The sequence below is a fragment of the Cryptomeria japonica genome, chromosome 2, assembly GCF_030272615.1.
Source record: "Cryptomeria japonica chromosome 2, Sugi_1.0, whole genome shotgun sequence".
Taxonomy (NCBI): Eukaryota; Viridiplantae; Streptophyta; class Pinopsida; order Cupressales; family Cupressaceae; genus Cryptomeria; species Cryptomeria japonica.
Window position 1 is genome coordinate 435,722,569 of NC_081406.1, and position 18,769 is coordinate 435,741,337.

Below are 18,769 nucleotides of genomic sequence, written 5' to 3' on the forward strand. Positions count from 1 at the left end.
ATGATTCTCATTTTCATTGATACCAAAACTTGAACTTGATATGTAATCAGAATTTTAGAGGTTGTTGTTTTGTGGTCTACGACTTTATGTCACTATGATACATTGATATGTATTGAACTCTTATTCACATGTTGCACTTGTTTTTTTGTTTATGCTATGTATTTAACTCAGACTTTGATTTATATATCATGGAAATCAATATATGTTATACAAATTTGGTGTAAATGTGTGTTTTTGAATAATATTTAAAAAAAAAATGTATTTTCAAATGTTCGATAAAGTTGCCGAGTTTTGGCGAGTCCCGAGTTTTTAAAAAAAAAAGGGTGTGCCGAGTCATTGCCGAGTCCGAGTTTTTCAACCTTGATTGCAAGTATTGATCGTGCAAAATAAAGACGTGGGAAGAGAGTATGTGGAGACAAAGTGAATTTTGGATCTTGGGAGGTGGAATGCGAGTGAAAAGCAACGAGCTTGAAAAGGTGGAAATGACCAATGCAATGCAGGGAAAAACCTTGACACTTGTACTTGTAATCGGGTCTTGAAGACCCGATTACAAGTGTACAAGTTTGCATGTTTGGGATGTGCAAAATGAAGACCCGATTGCAAGTGTACAAGTTTGCATGTTTGGGATGTGCAAAATGGGGAAGAGATGCTGAATCTTATACTTGCAATCAGGTCTTAGAGGCCCGATTACAAGTAAGCAAGTTTGCACAATAGATATAAGCTTGCAATCCGTTGCAAATAAGTGGCAGGGATGAGCTTGCTATGAGAAAATGGTGGGGCATAAATGGAAAAACTCCGATACTTATACTTGCAATCGGGTCTTGGAGACCCGAATGCAAGTGAGCATGTTTGCAAGGTAGACATAAGCTTGCAATTGGGTTTTGGAAGGTAATCTACAAATGTGAAATGAAACAAGGTTGCAAGGTGAATATAAGCTTGCAATCAGGTCTCTAGTACCTGACTGCAAGTGGATACACTTCAAAATGCTTATGCAATATGGCCTTGCAATTGGATTTTGAAATCCCATTTGCAAGTGAAAGGCAATGAGAAAAATCATGAAGGAAGACCATGCTTGCAATCGGGGTTTCAAGACCTGATTGCAAGTAAAATGCAAAGGAAAAACAAGGGCTTGCAATTGGGTTCTAGAAACCCGATGGCAAGTAATCACAACTTGCTAGGGAAAAATAAATACCTTCATACTTGCAATTGGGTTTCAAAATCCCGATTGCAAGTAACTTTATTTCATGTCCTTGTAAAACAAACTTCACTTGTAATCGGGTTATAGGAACTCGATTGCAAGTGCACAAATACTTTATAAAAACAAGTTTACTTGTAATCGGGTTTCTAAGACCCCATTACATGTAACTTTAACTTGTAATGACTTTAAAAGGTTCCGACTTGTAGTGACTTTGCTTGCAATGACAGCAAAAAGTTCCTACTTGTAGTGACTTTACTTGCAATGACAACGCAAAAAGTTCCTACTTGCAGTGACTGACCTGAAACCCGAAATTGCATAGAAATCTAGGAAAATGAAGGCAAAAATCAACCGAAACTTGGACAATGATGACAAAATCACCCACACATGATTAGATACCAACAAATATGAGTTTTAAACCTCGTTAAACGTGCCTTAGAGAAGAAAACTATGAATTTTGAGTAAAAATTTGTAGGGGTTGTCAAATTTTAAAAGTTCAAAAATTGAGACAACAAAAGGTTTTAGGGTTTTTCAAATGGATGTTAAATCTACCTTTTTATATGGTGATCTAATTGATGAGGTTTATGTAGAACGACCTGATGGTTTTATTTTGACAGAAAATTAGGATTATGTTTGGAGGTTGAAGAAGGCCCTTTATGGCCTTAAACAAGCACCACGTGCTTGGTATGACAGGTTGAATGGTTATTTGCTACAACAAGGGTTTAGAAGAGGCCCAACGAACAACAACTTGTATATTAAGGAGGAAGGTAAACATATGCTTATCGTAGTTGTGTATGTTGATGATCTAATCTTTTGTAGTGATTGTGAACAAATGTGTGAAGTTTTTGCGACAAATATGAAGATCGAGTTTGAGATGTCTATGTTGGGAGAGCTATCTTTCTTTCTTGGGTTACAAATACATCAATCTAAGGAAGGTATTTTTATTTTTCAAACTAAATATGTTAGAGAGATGTTGAAGAGGTTTAAAATGGGAGATTGTACTCCTGTTAGCACTCCTATGGTAACTGGTTGGTAATTGGTTGCAAACACAGTAAGGATGATGAATCATTAGATGCTAATCAAACTCTTTACAAGTCTATGATAGGTAGTTTATTGTATGTTACAACTACTAGACATGATATAATGCAGGCTGTGGGGGTATGTTGCAAGATTTCAAGTTGTTCCTAAGGAGACACATGTTCATGTAGTCAAGAGGATTTTCAAGTACCTCAAAGGTACTATGGAGTATGGCCTTTGGTATCCTAGTGGAAATGATTTCTCACTTACAGCTTATATAGATGCAGATTGGGGTGGCTCTGTTGACGACAAGAGCACAAGTGGAAGTGCATTGTTCCTTGGGAAGTGTTTGGTTTCATGGCATAGTAAAAAGAAAGATTTTGTTTCTCTTTCAACTGCTGAAGCAAAATATATAGCAACAGTGTCTTGTTGCACATAAGCCCTTTGGATGAAGCAAACTTTGAAAGATTTCAAGGTAGATTTCAATCATCCCATTTCTATTTTGTGTGATTGTTGGTTGAAAATTTTGCACACCTAGGAAGGTGTGCAAAATTGTAGTTTCAGCCACAGTGTTTGAGTATAAAACTCTCCTAATTTAGGGAAGGTTCCCCCTTTTCTACTAACTAATTAAAACTAGCTTAATCTAATATGGGTAGGACAACAACCTTCCCTCTTTTTTTAGGAAAGACTATACTCTTTTCTCTTCAAAGAAAAGTAATAACAGTTGTAAAGTAATGATAACAACAACTTTTAAAATAAAACCAAGAGAGGAAATGAAGTTTCCTAAAAGCACAAAGACTTACGTCACCTCCTCAGGGACGAGAAAAGAGTAATCAAGCACAAAGTAGAATGATAACTTAAAAACAAAGTACAACGTATAGCAGCACAAAGTCTGCAAATATGATGCACTTCACCTTACATGCACAAGTCTTAAAAAATGAAAGCAGCACAAAGTCTACAAGTTATCTCCTTACTTGAGTTTTTTACACTAGCTTCAAACGTGATAAGCAACTCAAAGTCTGCAAGACCGAGTCTGAAAACCAAACCTATTATTCTAAATACAATTAGCAGCTCAAAGTCTGCAAGATTGAATTTAAATCTCTCTTGAACAATAGAACAAAAATCACAATCAGTTCTAGAAAATGTTGTCACATAACAACTTGAATTGGCACAAAGTCTCAACACAACTTGCCTCTTTTATTGAAAGCAATCTGATTTACATCTAAGCTTAAAGTCTTAGAGTGCGCATACAACCTCGCAAAATTTTGTTGCATTGCCAAAAGATATAGATTACAATAGACCCCCTCAAGTATTTATAGGAGAGGAGCCTTGAGAAAAAGGTGGGAGGATCCCAACTAACTTGAGAAATTTTCTCAACCACCATGACTTATTCCAACTACAATCCTAATTTAACTCAACTTGTAGTTGCTTTACATGTAATTACATTTTACAAAAATGCAAGTGAAAGTGACACTTGCAATTACAAAACTTGTTTTTACATGTAACTTGTCAAAACAAAATTACAAATGCATAATTGAAACTATTCTATGTGTTCGAAGACACGATTCTAACTACAACATCCTTTGTCTGTGGTGACCTTCATGCTACTTCTGTATTTTAGAACTTGAAGTATTCAGGATTAGTGAAGACATCTCGAACCGGAACGGGAATTTGCATCCTTAATGATCTTTGTTTCCTTGGTCAACAAACTTCAACCTTATCACAGGCTTGGGGTAGTACCATTTCTTCAAGAAGGAAATTCTTCTCTCCATTGTGTTCTTTTTCCATGCTTGATTCACTTTGTCACTAGATGACTCCATGAGGATTATTGACCCTTGGGCAGCTCCATGAATTACTGTTGTCTCTCTTCTTCTTTTGTTCACTGATGAAGAACCCATAACACCTTATTCAAGATGAAATTGTTATAAAACAATGCCCATCCCTTTATTTGTTGGTTTGATAGATCGTGTGTGCAAACAAGATTGACAAGAGAAGGGATAAATTGATGCAAAAATGGGCTCACAAGTGAATTTTGGGTTTGAGAACTGCATTACATGTGTAGAAAAACAAGAGCATTGACTTGCAATTTGTGGAGAATGTGTTGTGCGTTCTGCACACACACCCCGTCTTGGACAAGGGACCCCCATAGTTTGGTTTGCCCGATAGGAGAGTAGGGAGATCTCTTTGAATGGAGTTCGTTTTTACTTTATTCCCCAAATCTGTCAAAATCGCCCCCCCCTGACTTCTGTTGTTGCCTTCAACCCAAAATTGCACAAGTCAGAAAGCCAAAATTGCTCAAAACATGTAGAAAGCTCGAATTTCATATAAAGGGCGTTTTTAATGAGAGTCTCTCAAAAGGATCTAAATGCCCGAAATTAAAGGGGCGTCAGAGAGAACAAGAGAAAACCGCACAAATGATGAAAGGGGTCCAAATAAGCAAATTAATCCGAAATAACCCCTGTCGCCCTGCAAGTTCTGAGAAAAAGATATAATCGCGTATACTTCATACATACCCAAGTTTTGGTGCTATGGCTTTTTGGTGTTTAGGAAGCAAGTTCGGCGTTTTTGAGGCAAAAGAGTCGGAAGTTTTGAGAGTTAGTGAAAATCGCGTCAGGAGGCCTTATAACCCGAAAAGGCTTCAAAAATCTAAGTTCGCATTTTAAGTCGATGGGCCGAAAACTCCAAAACCTCAAAAAATTGTGCAAAACATTCCATTTGCTTGAAAAAGTCATTCAAGGACTAGAATCACGCCAAAGGCCCAAAAGGCCGAAAAGAATTAATCTCACCAAATGAGTCCATAGGCTGAAAATGAAGTGAAACGTGCAAATTTCGTGCATCTTGTAGGCTGAATTTCGGGTTAGGTAAAGAGGGCATCTAAGCAGCATAACCAAAATCGCACAAAATCTACAATTGACCCGAAATTTAAAAGGCCGAAAACCTAAGTCATGCCTCTGTCAACAAATCCCGAATTTCATAAAGGGTAAAAGCGCTTAGAGTTTGTAAAATCGGCTTCAAAGAGCCGAAATTCCCCAAGTCTCACAAAATAGGCCATTGAGCCGAAATTGGCTAGTAGGGTTCAAATCGCTTCAAGCATCTTAAAGAGCCGAAAACAAATTTAAAAGTGTAAAATTGCACATTAAGCTTCTTTTGGCCGAAATGGAGTAAAAGCCAAATTCGCAAGAAGACTAAAAGGCTGAAAATGATATGCTCGCACATTTTACTCTAAAAACCGAAGATGAAATAAAAGGCAAGTGTCAAAAGGGCCTTCTAGGCCGAAAGTCGTCAAGTTTGCAAAATTGGCCCACAAGTTGAAAATGATTAACCGTCTTAGATCGCGCAAATCGTCCAAAGGCCCGAAAATCATCAGTGAGGAGGGCAAACAAGGAAAGAGCAAGTCAAAATCGCCCAATGAGCCGAGAAGGTGAGAAGGAATGAAATCGTGCAAAATGACTCATAAGCCCGAGACTTGCCAATAAAAGTTTTCCAACTTAGGCATTTAAATGAAATCTCTCATTTCGTTCAAGTGACCCGAAGTTTGTAAAACAAAGCGATTTAACTCAAGGTAAAGCCTCGCAAAAGGATGCATTTAGCCGAAGTTTGCTAAAGTGGGGGTATTTTAATAAAGTCTCTCCTCTCAACCCACATGAAAAGTCAAAGGAGCTGGGCATTTTAAAATTTCTCCCAAAAACGTTGAGAGGCCTGAAATTCGACTTTGAGAGCAAGTAAAACATGAAATCAAGTCTCTCAAGACGCCAGAGTCGGTCGAAAGTGAAGGCAAACACAGTTTATAAACTTAGAAACATCTCTCATTCCAGCTCCAAGGGCTGAAAAGTTGGAGAGTGAATCAAGACGAAGGATTGAATTTCACTTTTGAAGAAAGACATTTACAAGATACATTTCACAAAAGGCTTCTCAAGCTTGAACTCCATCGAGATGAAGCCAGACGTTAAATAAAATTTAATATTTGTCAAATTAATCTAATTAATTTTTCAAATTGATTGATTAAAGGTGAAATTGATTGTTTGCAGGAAAATGACATTGAGAGGAGCTAAGGTGACGACTTAACACAAGATCAAAGCTAGGCGCTGGAAGCTGGAGAAGATGCAGGAGCACGAGATTAGAACCAAGCATTGGGAAGCCTGCCACTGAACGACAAGTTGAAATCCACCACCGAGACCAAAGACCGAACAACATTCAAAATGCTACAAAAATGCATTCTTAGAAGGATACACTGCTGGATATAATTCCAGAAGTTCAGTTTCTAAAAACGAAATTGTTCAATGTAAAGCTGCCTGTGGGTCCCGCTCAAGATATTTTGAAACAAAGTGGAACATAGGTCAGTTGTGGATGGTTATGTCTAGCTACTTGATAGACCAGATTAAAGCTAAATAGTGGTAGGCAGTTGAGAAGGTAGTTGAAGGGATAGCGAAGAATTGAGTGGGCATGGGTTAAAGCTGCCAGCTTCTAGAAGGCAGATTGCAACCCTTGGATGCAGTCAATCCTGGCCATTAATTCAGAATTGCAAAATCTATAAAAGGCAGAGGCCTTTCTTTGTAAAGGGTTAGATAGTTAGATTATTGTTAGATGGTTAGATTTTTAGGCAATTAGAATAGGTTAGAGTTTTGTAGAAAGTTAGATTTAAGGAGTAGCATAGAAATGCTGCAAAAAATTGTTGTAAGGGCACTCAAAATCAATAGATAAACATTGAAGAATGGTGTTTGTTATCTTGGTTTTCTTCTGTTTGCATGGTTTTCTTCAGCAGTTTAGATAGATCTTCTTAGTGTGCAGGTATCTGATGGATTTGGGCTCATACCATTGAGGATATGCTGATTGTGTATCCTTGTGTATGGTTAGCCTAAGCCTTTAAATTGTGCTTAGTTCAATTGCAAGTGTCCGTTTGGGCTGCGCCAGAATTGGGTGCTTAGCCATGCATTTGCAGTCTGAAAATCTTCCAAGTCCCCTTGAAGATTGCATCGTTCCTATGAGGTTGTGAGCCATTCTGGCCAAGCAGGGATTGGTTATGTTGAATCTGTCTACCCGCATACCAGCCTGATTAATTTTAGGTTTCCTAAACTCTTCTCTTTTGCTTTTATTTCTCAGTTCAAGAATCGCAGCAGACCAGCTTGTTGCAAAATGTAAGTCCCCTTGTGCTCCTAGCAAAACTCATCGACCGTTGAGTTATCCCGCAGTCAAGAACTGACATTTGGAACCTTGAGGTTGTCCCATTTGATCGATTAAAAGCTGCATTAGGGCTTCCTTATACAAGAGAGGATAGGATACTTGGCGATAACATTCTATTCTGCGTTGGTCGGATAGAGTTGCAGCGATGCGATTTTAGCCACATCAACAGAATGGACATGCTATTTCAAATGTGTGTTGGGAAAATACAAGTTTGCACTTGTAATTGGTTCCTAGAGACTCATTTTCAAGTGTTTTTGAGTGCATTTTGGATCAATTTTGGGTTTTGGAAGGTTGACTGCAAATATAGGTAAAAACTTTTACACAACCACTTGTAATCATGTCTTGAAGATCTAACTACAAGTGTTCTTTATTTGCAAAGAGGAAACATTTAAAACTTGCTTATGAATGAGAGAAACTTGCAGTCGCCTTGTGGAGATCCGACCATGGAGGGAAGGGCATTAAAATCAAACTCAAATCTGCAAAAACGTGGCAATGGTAGAGAAAAAATGGGGGATTCAATAAAGTTGCAGACCTTGCCAAGTGTTCTTCATGCCAAAAATCTCTCCAATCAGGGTATATATGAGCAAGAGCAAGTTAAAAATCCACAAAAAACACTTGCAAAACTAATTGGGTTTGGGGAGACTCATTACAAGTTGAAAAGACTTGTAATTCCTCATTGCAAGCATTTCGGGTTTTTCATGACCCATTACAAGTTGAAAATGTCTTGTAATGCTTTACTTGAAGCAAATCGGGTTATTTTTGGTTCATTGCAAGTTGCGTTTTGAAAATAGCTTGTAATGGGAGCTTTTAAAATCACTTCACAAGTTTGAAAAAAAATGACTTAAAGGCCAATTTCGGGTTTTGAAGGACACTTTACAAGTTGAAAAGACTGGTAATTTCAAACAGTTTCATTCACCTCAAAAAGTTCCTACAAACACTTAAAGTGAAAAAAGAAACATAAAGTGAAATTTAAAACATGTAATTGCATCAAAAAGTTCCTACTTGTAGTGACTTTACTTGCAATGACATTTAAAAGTTCTACAACTTGCAATGACTGCTCTGAAACCTGAAATTGCACAGAAAATGGTCAAAATTAAGGCCAAAAGTAACCAAAAGTTTTATAGAGATGGGAGATAAATTCGTGATAGATTTATCATCAAGAAACGTAGACTTTCCACCTTGAAAAGCGTGCCTTAGAACCTTAAAATCTTGTAATTTTGTATTAAAATCTCCTACTTGCAATGACTGCTCTGAAACCCAAAATTGAAGAAAAACCCAACTTGAAGACAATGAAAATTGACAAAAACAGAGGTGAAGGACTTGTATTCATCAATGGATTCCTAAGTGATGGAAAAATGCCTTGGAAAACGTGTCTAGAGCCTTAAAATCTCATATTTTAAGAAAAAATCTATGGGGTTGTCCCAACTTGTGCAAGTTTAAAAATTAGGACAATAGTGATAACACGAGTGCTATTAGCATATCGGAAAATCCTATTTTGCACTCTAGAACTAAGCACATTCCGATCAATTATCATTTCTTGCGTGAACAAGTCAGTGATCAATAGGTAAAGCTTGAATATGTTTATACTAAGGATCAGTTTGTAGATGTTTTTACTAAGCCCTTGCCTAGAGATACTTTTGAAAGGTTAAGACAACAGTTAGGAGTGGTATCACTCCATCATTGAAGGGTTGTATTACTTAGGGGGAGTATTCATTGTATTCAGTAAATTGCAGTTTTGTTTATGAACTTGTATTAGTCATTGATGTCAAAGGGGGAGTAGTATTATTCTTTTGGTTACAGATGGAGATGGTGTTGCCATCAATGACAAAAAGGGGGAGATTGTTGGACATTTTGTCATTGAGGAGCATGACCAGCTTGACCTGCTTGTGTGTTTGCTTGAGTAGTATGTGTGCCTGCTTGTCCAGCTAGTGTGCCTACTTGGCATATGTCAGCTACTTGTCTTTCTATGGTGATAAATCAATCTTTATGCCATATCATGAGATTGAATATTCTTAATGCCATGTCAGACCACATGTTCTTTGGAAGGCCCAATTTAAAATCTCACATACGTTTTGTGTAGACCTGTGGGATTGGCGACATGTTGTGTCAGGTCGTTAAGCATGCTGAGTGGGTAGATTAGAAGAGTATTCTTTTGAATTGTGTTTTGTGGGCTGAGCATATTGTATTTAGACGACATGATGAAGTCAATTTTTTTTCCAGCTGAGTTCGTGGGGAATTTGAATTTAATCTCTTTCAGTTTTGTGTTTGCCTTTTTTTAGCGAGTTGGTTTTTTTTTAGCGATGCCTTCTATTAGAATAATAATTTATTATTTTATTATTAATGCTCATTATTGTAAACTTATTGTAAATATCTTAATGAGATCTTGCTCGATCTTATTGGCAGTTTCTTTTTAGAAACTTGCCCTCTTGTAATTCTTTGTAATCCTATTTATTGAGCGTTTGCTCATTGTTAATATACATTCAATTTTTTACCAATTACTTGCGTAATATGGTATCAGAGCGGGATTTTTAAATTTTTTGGGGGATTTGATTCCAGTAAAGAATTTTGAAAGAATTTTTTTTTAGATTTCTGGAAATCAGTTTTTATCTGTGTGGAATATTGAGGGTGTTTGAAAAATCGCGATATTCTTCTTTGTCTGCACGACCTGTTGTGTTGTGACGGATTTCGTGTTTTTCTTTCTCTCCTCTCGCGGTCTTTATTCTTGTATTTCATGTCTTCAGACCTCTGCGTGACGACCTTTCCTTTGGTCGCCATCTTCAGCAACCCGCGTTTTTTGTCTGACGCGATTTTTTCCTGCCTGCAAATTTTTTTCAGCCATTTTTTGGACGGAAATCTGCATTTTCGATTAGGGTTTTTACCCTTCAGATCAAGTTGAATTTTTTTTTTTGATTGCAGATTCTTAGTGGGTTTTTCGAGATCTCAACTGGGTCGTCAAAATTTTCTGGGTGCCTCAATTTTGGGGCTAGCAGATCCAGATTCTGACAGCAGATTCTTTCTGGTTCAACCGAAATTTTTTCCTTGAAATTCATGCCAGCCGGCCGTACTTCATTTTTTGAAGTCTGTACCTGCATCTGCCTCTGTTTCTGCATTGGGATTCGAATTTTTTGAATTCCGTGCTAGTGCCTCTTCTCAATTTTTTCATTTTTTGTGCATTGGGAAACGTGCAAGATGGCGTCATTGACCAACTTGATGTTGGAAGGTAGTCAACGATTTAATGGGAAAAATTATAACACCTGGAAGCAGCGCATGCTGACTATTTTTGAATATCGCCGCCTGGATAATCTTGTTTTGGGCACGGAGTCCCGTCTTCAAACACCAGGAGCTGACCAACACAAGTTTGATGACTGCAATCGAGAATCTTTTATGCTTCTCAAGCTCTCTGTTATAGATGACCAGCTACCTCAGATTCCTTCTGGCAAGTCAGCTGCAGAAATCTGGAAGCATCTGAAGGAGTTGCATGAGACATCCAACAAGAGTTGAGCCTTTTTTCTGAAGAATCAGCTATTCTCCATTATGATGGATGAACACATGTCCTTACAGGAGCATCTTACAAAGATTAAGGACATTCGAGATCAGCTCGAAGCTATTGGTCGGCAAATGGAGGAAGAGGATATGATAGTCATTACTCTTAAAAATCTACCAAAACCGTATGAGCACTTTATAGAGACTCTCAACATTACTTCTACTAATGTTGATCTAAAATTTCTAGAGTTATGCACCAAACTTCTGCAGCAGGATCGTTGGAAACAACAGTTTGGTAGCGGTGCTACTTGAGCCTCCTCAGAACATGCCTTTGCTGCCAAATCCTTTCACAAGGATAAAGGCAAATCCCAGTCATCCCAGTCCTTTCAGCAAAAGGGCTCTTCTCAGTCTCAGGATGGTTCCAAGAAAAAGAAGGTGCAATGCAATTACTGTCACAAATTTGGTCATATGATCAAAGATTGCCGTACCAGATTCGCCTCCGAGCAACGGAAGCAGGGAGGGTCTCAGCCTAAAGCCAATGTTGTTGAGCACACAGAGCAAAAAGAGTCTTCCTTTTATGCCTTCATGGCTAAAAGACCTGCAGATCATGTGAAGTCTTCTGCCTGGTACATTGATTCTGGTGCTTCTTGTCATTTCACTCACAGGCGTGACTGGTTTGTTATGTTCTCTCCCTACACTGATTCAGTTATTTTTGGAGGTGGTGAAGAGTACACTGATGTCGGCAAGGGCAGTGTTCAAATATAGTCTGGAGGGAGGAATCTCATATTCCTCAATGTGTACTATGTTCCTGGTATGGAACTTAACCTCCTTTCTGTCAGTCAGATTATGCAGCATTCTCCTCAGCTGGATGTCATTTTCAGTACACATAAGTGCTCGATTGCTGATTGTGCTTCTAGCACTACTGTAGCTGTTGGCATTGAGGATCATGGTCTATATAGACTTGTGGATACAGGCGATACTCTTGAGCATGCCTTCGCAGCTAAATCTTCATCTATCAGCAGTCTCTGGCATCAGCGATATGGTCACCTAAACATTCATTATCTTGCACAGCTTGTTCGGGAAGACTTAGTACATGGTCTACCTGATATTCAGACTCAGAATCATCGCGTTTGTGAAGCTTGCCAGGCTGGGAAGCAGCACCGGACACCGTTCAAGGATGGTGATCATGGCGAGCCTCTAAGGTATTGCAGCTGGTCCACGCTGATGTATGTGGTCCATGAATACTACTTTTGTTACTGGGTGCAGGTATTTCTTGCTTTTTGTTGATGATTTCAGTCGTAAAATGTGGGTGTATTTCCTTAAGTACAAATTAGATGTGTTTACTGTATTTCAAAAATTTAAGGCCTTAGTAGAAAAAGAGTCTAGTTCTTCTATTATTACTCTTAGGTCTGATAATGGGGAGAGTTTTGTTCTTCTCCTTTCTCTACTTTCTGTGATACACATGGCACAAAACGTCAGTTAACCACACCATACACCCCTCAGCAAAATGGCGTTCTAGAACGTTGTATCCGCACCATTACAGAAATGGCTAGATCTATGATGGAACATAGAAACATTCCTAAGAAATATTGGGCAGAAGTAGTGTTCACAACAGTCTATCTTCTTATTAGGTCACCCACTCATGCTGCTAAAAATAAGACTCCCGAGGAAGCATGTTCTGGTCGTAAACCTAGGATCAGCCATTTGAAAGTTTTTGGCTCTTTAGCTTATGTGTGGATTCCTGACTAAGTTGGATTCCAAGAGTCAAAAGCTCATTTTTATAGGGTACAGTGACAACCATAAGGCTTACCGACTGATTGATGTAGACTCTGATCGTCTTATCTTCAGTCGTGATGTTGTCTTTGATGAAGAACGAGGCCCATTTCAGCTTTCCTCGTCTCAGCAGCATTCTGAGGATCAGCCTTTGAAGGCTTCTGACTTAGGTATTTGTCTTCCATTCGGTTCACCTAATGGGAGGGATGATGCAGATTTTGTATTTGATGCTGCACTACTTGAGTTTCCTCCGGAAGATGCTCATCTTCCTCCTGATCCTGATCCGCTTCCTCTTCCAGTTATTCCTCCTGCTCTTGATGTTGGCACATCTACTCTTCGGCCTAAATGGTGGGCTAAGACCATCAGTGCTCTTCGTCCTGATGAGCTCATTGAGGGTAGAGCTTCCAGAAATAAGGGCAAACAGCAAAACACAGTTAATTTTGCTCTTATGGCTAACATCCACAGTATCTATGAGCCTCAAACATATGCAGAGGCCAAAGGGATTCCAGAGTGGGAACAGGCAATGGATGCTGAGTTCCAAAGTCTTCAAAAGAATCACACCTGGGTTCTTTCAAATCTTCCTCCAGGGAAGAAACCCATTAGCTGTAAATGGGTATATAAGGTCAAGTATCATGCAGATGGTACCTTAGATAAATATAAGGCCAGATTAGTTGCTCGAGGATTCACACAGCGAGAAGGCATTGACTATGAGGAGACTTTTGCTCCTACTGCCAAGATGAGTACTATTCGTCTTCTTCTCGCCATTGCAGCTCAGTATGGTTGGAAAGTCCATCAGATGAACGTGAAGAGTGCCTTCCTCAATGGTGAATTGCAGGAAGAAGTCTACATGACACAACCTCCTGGTTTCAAGGTTGCTGGTTCAAAACCGCAAGTGTGTAGACTTCGGAAAGCACTCTATGGACTTAAACAGGCTCCTCGAGCATGGTACATAAAAATTGATTAGTACTTGGTTGCTCATGGCTTTTAGCGTAGTCCTTCAGACAGTAATCTGTATATCAAACACTTTGGTAATGATATTCTCTTTCTTGTTGTCTATGTGGATGACTTGATCATTACTGGGAATTCAGCACATTTGATTTCAAAAATCAAACGGGATTTGTGCAACACTTTTGATATGACAGATTTAGGACTTCTTCATTATTGTTTGGGTGTTGAGGTTTGGCAGACTGATAGCAGCATCTTCCTTTCTCAGTCTAAGTATGCCAGAAGCTTGCTTGACAGGTTTCAAATGCAGGATTGCAAACCTGCTTCCACACCTATGGAGACTGGTCTGAAATTGTCAGCCAAGTCTGATTCTCCTCTTGTAGATGAATCACAATTCAGGCAACTAGTGGGCAGTCTCATCTATCTCACTGCCACTAGACCTGACCTCAGTTTTGTAGTGAGCTACATCTCACGCTTCATGATGGCCCCCAGGGCTGATCATTGGGTAGCAGCGAAGCGTGTCCTGTGCTATGTGAAAGGCACCTCGGATTATGGACTTCTTTACACTAGGAGTGATGATCCTAGACTCAGTGGGTTCACAGATTTAGATTGGGCAGGTTCAGTTGATGACAGGAAATCAACCTCTGGATATGTGTTCAATTTGGGCTCTGGTGCAGTCACCTGGACTAGTAAGAAGCAACAGGTAGTGGCTCTCTCTTCGATAGAAGCAGAGTATAGAGGAGTTGTTAAGGCAGCTTGTGAGACAGTTTGGCTTCGCCGGATGCTTGGAGATATTCAAATATCTCAAGCAGGTCCGACTCCCTTGTGTTTGGACAATCAGGGAGTTCTCAAACTTGCCAAGAATCCAGTCTTCCATGAAAGAACCAAACATATAGAACTTCATTGTCACTATATTCGGTAGTTGGTTGAAGATGGATCCATTCAGGTGCTGTATGTTCCTACCTCAGAGTAGCTAGCAGATATTTTCACCAAACCCTCAGTCCAGATAAGTTTGTAAAATTCAGGGGGTCTATTGGTGTAGTTGATAGATTGAGCATTAAGGGAGGGTATTAGAATAATACTTTATTATTTTATTATTAATGCTCAATATTGTAAACTTAGTGTAAATATCTTAATAAGATCTTGCTCGATCTTATTGGCAGTTTCTTTTTAGAAACTTGCCCTCTTGTAATTCTTTGTAATCCTATTTATTGAGCGTTTGCTCATTGTTAATATACATTCAATTTTTTACCAATTACTTGCGTAATACCTTCCTCTGAAAAGTGAATATCGTGTTTCCTCTTGAGATATGAACATGAATTAAAAAATTGTGGCATGAGGCGATTTCTTCTGAGGCATTACTTTAAAAAAGGATACTCATTTTTTAATACTCGAACTATTTGAGTATCGTTTTTTTAGGTGAAAGGAATGACCGTGGAGTTTATTTGAGTGCAGAGTCTATATTTTTGGCGGAAGACTCTCAGATTGTTCATGGTGATTGAAATTTAATTTCCTTGTCAGAAAATTTTTCTATGTGGGTTGATGTAGAAGGATCGTGTTTTTTTCAAAAAGGTGGACTGAGCGTTACATGCCTCTTCTCTACGTTTTCAGATGCATATTGTGCATAAATTTTGGTGTGGAGTTTTTTCTCCAAGTTTCACTGTGGGTTTTGAGGTGAAAAAGTGTGGAAGTGTCGTTTTTGAAATAGGTGTATAGTCAATTTCAGACAGTATGTTCCTTCAAGTGAAGAATTGCTGTGAGAGCACAAGTGTTGTAGCCGCCACGAATCAGAAAATTTAATGTTTTGATTGAGCTGTGTGTGTTTGCACATTGAAAAGTTTTTGGTTGAGATAAAATATGGACTCAAGAGTTTTTTGTTTTTGGTTGATTCAATAAGGAATGAAGAGCTGTTCGAAATTCCTTTTTCTCCATAAGTGACGGATTCTTGAGTAGACAATTTAAAAAACAAAATGAACAGTTAAGTGCATATGATTTGCAGAGTGAATGAGGTGCTTCTGGGTCTATAAAGGGTTGCTGAGTGTAAAGGGTGGTCTGGTTTTAAAATTCATTCAATTGAAATATTCTATTCAGCATAAAATCTTTGTAACTTTGGAATCAGTCCAAAGTGTAATTTTTGGGTGCTTGAGTTCTTACTTTGACTGTCTTTTCAGAGTTGGTGTTGTCTCTTGTTTAGGGGTTGGAGCCTCTTCTGTTCGCAATCAGTGCTGTGAGGAGAGTTGGAGCTCTCTTTTGATTTGTAATTTGGGTTGGTGCCCATTTGAAGTTTATAAAAGATTTTTGATGTCATGGTTTTTTACCCGAAAGGGTTTTCCACGAGATATATGGTGTTATGTCTTTATGCTTATTCTCTTAGTTTCTTTTATTTGATTCTATGTTGTCAAAAGTTTTTAAAAATTTGCAATACTGATTCACTTCCCCCCCCCCTCAGTATTGCTTGTGTGCTCCTCAGTAGGCAATTAGGAACTTGATCTAGCAAAAGTCAGAATAAATCCAAGACAGCCTGTGACATGTGGTCACCTATCTTGATCCAATGAAGTCATGAATCCATAGCGAGGAAGGATAGCTAATGAAATGTGTCCAGGTCCATCGTTCTCCTCTAAAGAAAAATGACAGGTGGAATGTAGGACAAAACCCTTCGCACCAAATGGAGCTCTCTACACTATTAACAAACCCCTAGTGCAAAGGAAGGACAGCCTGCAAACGGGGTACAAGACGTTGGGCTTTCGTTCAAGACTAACTTGGAACAAAAGTAATTTGGATCAAAGCTGATGCAAGAACAATGAATACTGGCATGCAAACTATGAATTGAAAAAGCCAACAAAGAATATGGATCTCCTGCCCATACAATAAACCTGCAAAGCAATACTGGAAACACCAATCAAGCAATGAAGCCACCAAGCAAGAAAGAATGCAAAATTTGCCTCTCAACACACAATGAACCCTCAAATGCTATGGGCTGGACTAAATGCCGATGGGTTGCCTACAAAATATACGATATGTGCTAAATGGTAATGGCAGTTATTGCACAAAATTGTAATCGTAAAATTACCAGTTAAAAAATATGAGATCTGCAATTAATTCGAAGTGCCAAATAATGAGTGCTTCCAACTGCAAATCAAAATCACTTGGAGTTCGACCTCAACAAAATTGGTGAAAACTCTCAATGGCAGGAGATGCAGATAGTCGACTCTGATACCATGTTAGAGTAAAAGTCCAAAGCCAGGATCAACAAACTGCAATATAACCTTCACGAATGAGAGAAGGAATAAACTATTTCACCAATAATGTGAATTGTATTGGGATTAGATGTAAAATAATGTACATATGCCTTACTTATAAAGTGAAGGTTTGATTAGGAAGATACAACAGCTGCTCAACTATTAACAACAATTATTAAATGCACTATGAACATTATTAAGTAATGTTCAACTAATAAGTGTAACGTCGGCCCTAAGTAACTTTAGCCTAAGTAAATAGGTAAAACCATATTTACTCCAACAAAGAAAGGGGTAGATAGTATCCATGGTAGCTTAGATCTCATTGTTTTGGTTTTCCAAGAAAATATGTGCAACATTCTTTCCTCTCTGATTGTCATTTATTTTGAACATGTAGCACAATCCATATCTCATTGGTTTTTAATTTCTTAAAGCATTTATTATGAACATATGTAGCACATGTTAATCAAGTCGTTTCTTGATCCCTACAATTGTTTGGATACATTTGAATGGCATACTCTTATGCTCCTACAGTTTATGTAATATTTTAAAGCTGTTTTGTCAATGCACAATCAGGGTTTAGTTTTTTTTTTCCAATTAAACAATTAGATTTACTTCCAGCTTTGGGGACTTCTAAGCTGAAGCATTAGTATGATTTTCAAGGGAGTAAGTTAAATTGTCATTTAGAGACTTGCATTAATCTGGGGCAGAGTTTGTGTCAAACCCTCTTTTATATTAACAAGGATTACGGTAAGTTGTGTTTCTTCTGGTTTTAATCTCATATAAAAAACTGTACAGAGTTTGCTGTTGAAAAATCTCATTTTGCTTGCGAGTTCATGCACATTGGGATACTTTTTTGGTTTTTACTTACTTTAGGTAAACAATGCGGTCGCATCTTTTATATAGAATGCCCAATTTGTATCAAAGTTTATGATAGCAAATGCAAGTAGACTAATGGGAACAGGCATCTCCATTTTTAATGATATTGTTATTAATAGTATGCAAATTTTGTAGCATAAAGTTGAAATTTTGTAAGATCTTTATTGTCTTCTATAGTGGTTTTCTATTCCTCATTGTTTTTAATTTAAGCTGAGAAAAAGACAGGGAAAGGAAGATTTGTTTTTCTATAGTACCTTATTTTGCAGTCTCATGCTGCAGGTTAATTTTGAAGATACCTGCAAAGGTTTTCTTGAGGTTGCAAAGGTGAGCATTGAGTAAATCTTATTTTCATTGCATATGTTGATTAAATCATATTAGAAAAGTAATTATAAGGAATCTTGCATATTAAGCATACAATTCAATCAGCACTTGTTGGATTCAGGAAATGATCAGACAGAAATCAAGAAGTGAACTATGTTGATACCAAATATAACACAAAAGGTGTTTCTGGCATGAAATCAAGCTCTTGTGATGATTGATAATGTTAATGAAAGAGTGGGAGATTGCCACTTCTAAATTATTAATATGTGAACTAGTGCTGTACTTATCAGATAAAGAACATATTGGAAACTACAAAATTGTTTACAGAATCTAGAAATGTTGGATATTAGCTGTTTACTTGGGGATTTCTATTTAAATTATGGATACTTGTGTGGAAGACAAATTGTGCAGGTGTAAGCTATCTGGGTAACACATGTAATACCAAAGATGTAAAAATCTTAATCGGCAATAAATCTTTTGGCCGAAAATTTTTAAAAAATCAGGAATCGGGAAAAAATCGGCAAAATTATCGAACAATTGAAAATATATAATTTCTTAAAATATTCTAAAAAAGCACAGTAATTTATTACTGTTATTAAATTGAAATATATATGTAATTTATAACAATTTTAATTTTCATATTTCATTTTTTTTATATATAAAGTTTAAACAGTTTTAATTTATACTGTTATATATTTCATTATTTTCGTATATAAACTTAAATACATATATATCTTTG

General features: G+C 37.7%; 1 protein-coding gene across 2 annotated transcripts in view; it reads left to right on the plus strand.

The window, feature by feature from the left end:
• LOC131031580 (exocyst complex component SEC6) overlaps positions 1 to 18,769 on the plus strand; it is a 269,379-nt gene that overhangs the window by 221,789 nt on the left and 28,821 nt on the right. For both annotated transcript variants that reach the window (XM_057962728.2, XM_057962729.2), the window contains exon 18: positions 17,989 to 18,033. In XM_057962728.2, coding sequence (XP_057818711.2) covers positions 17,989 to 18,033 — 45 coding nt within the window. The remainder of the gene's footprint in view (positions 1 to 17,988; positions 18,034 to 18,769) is intronic.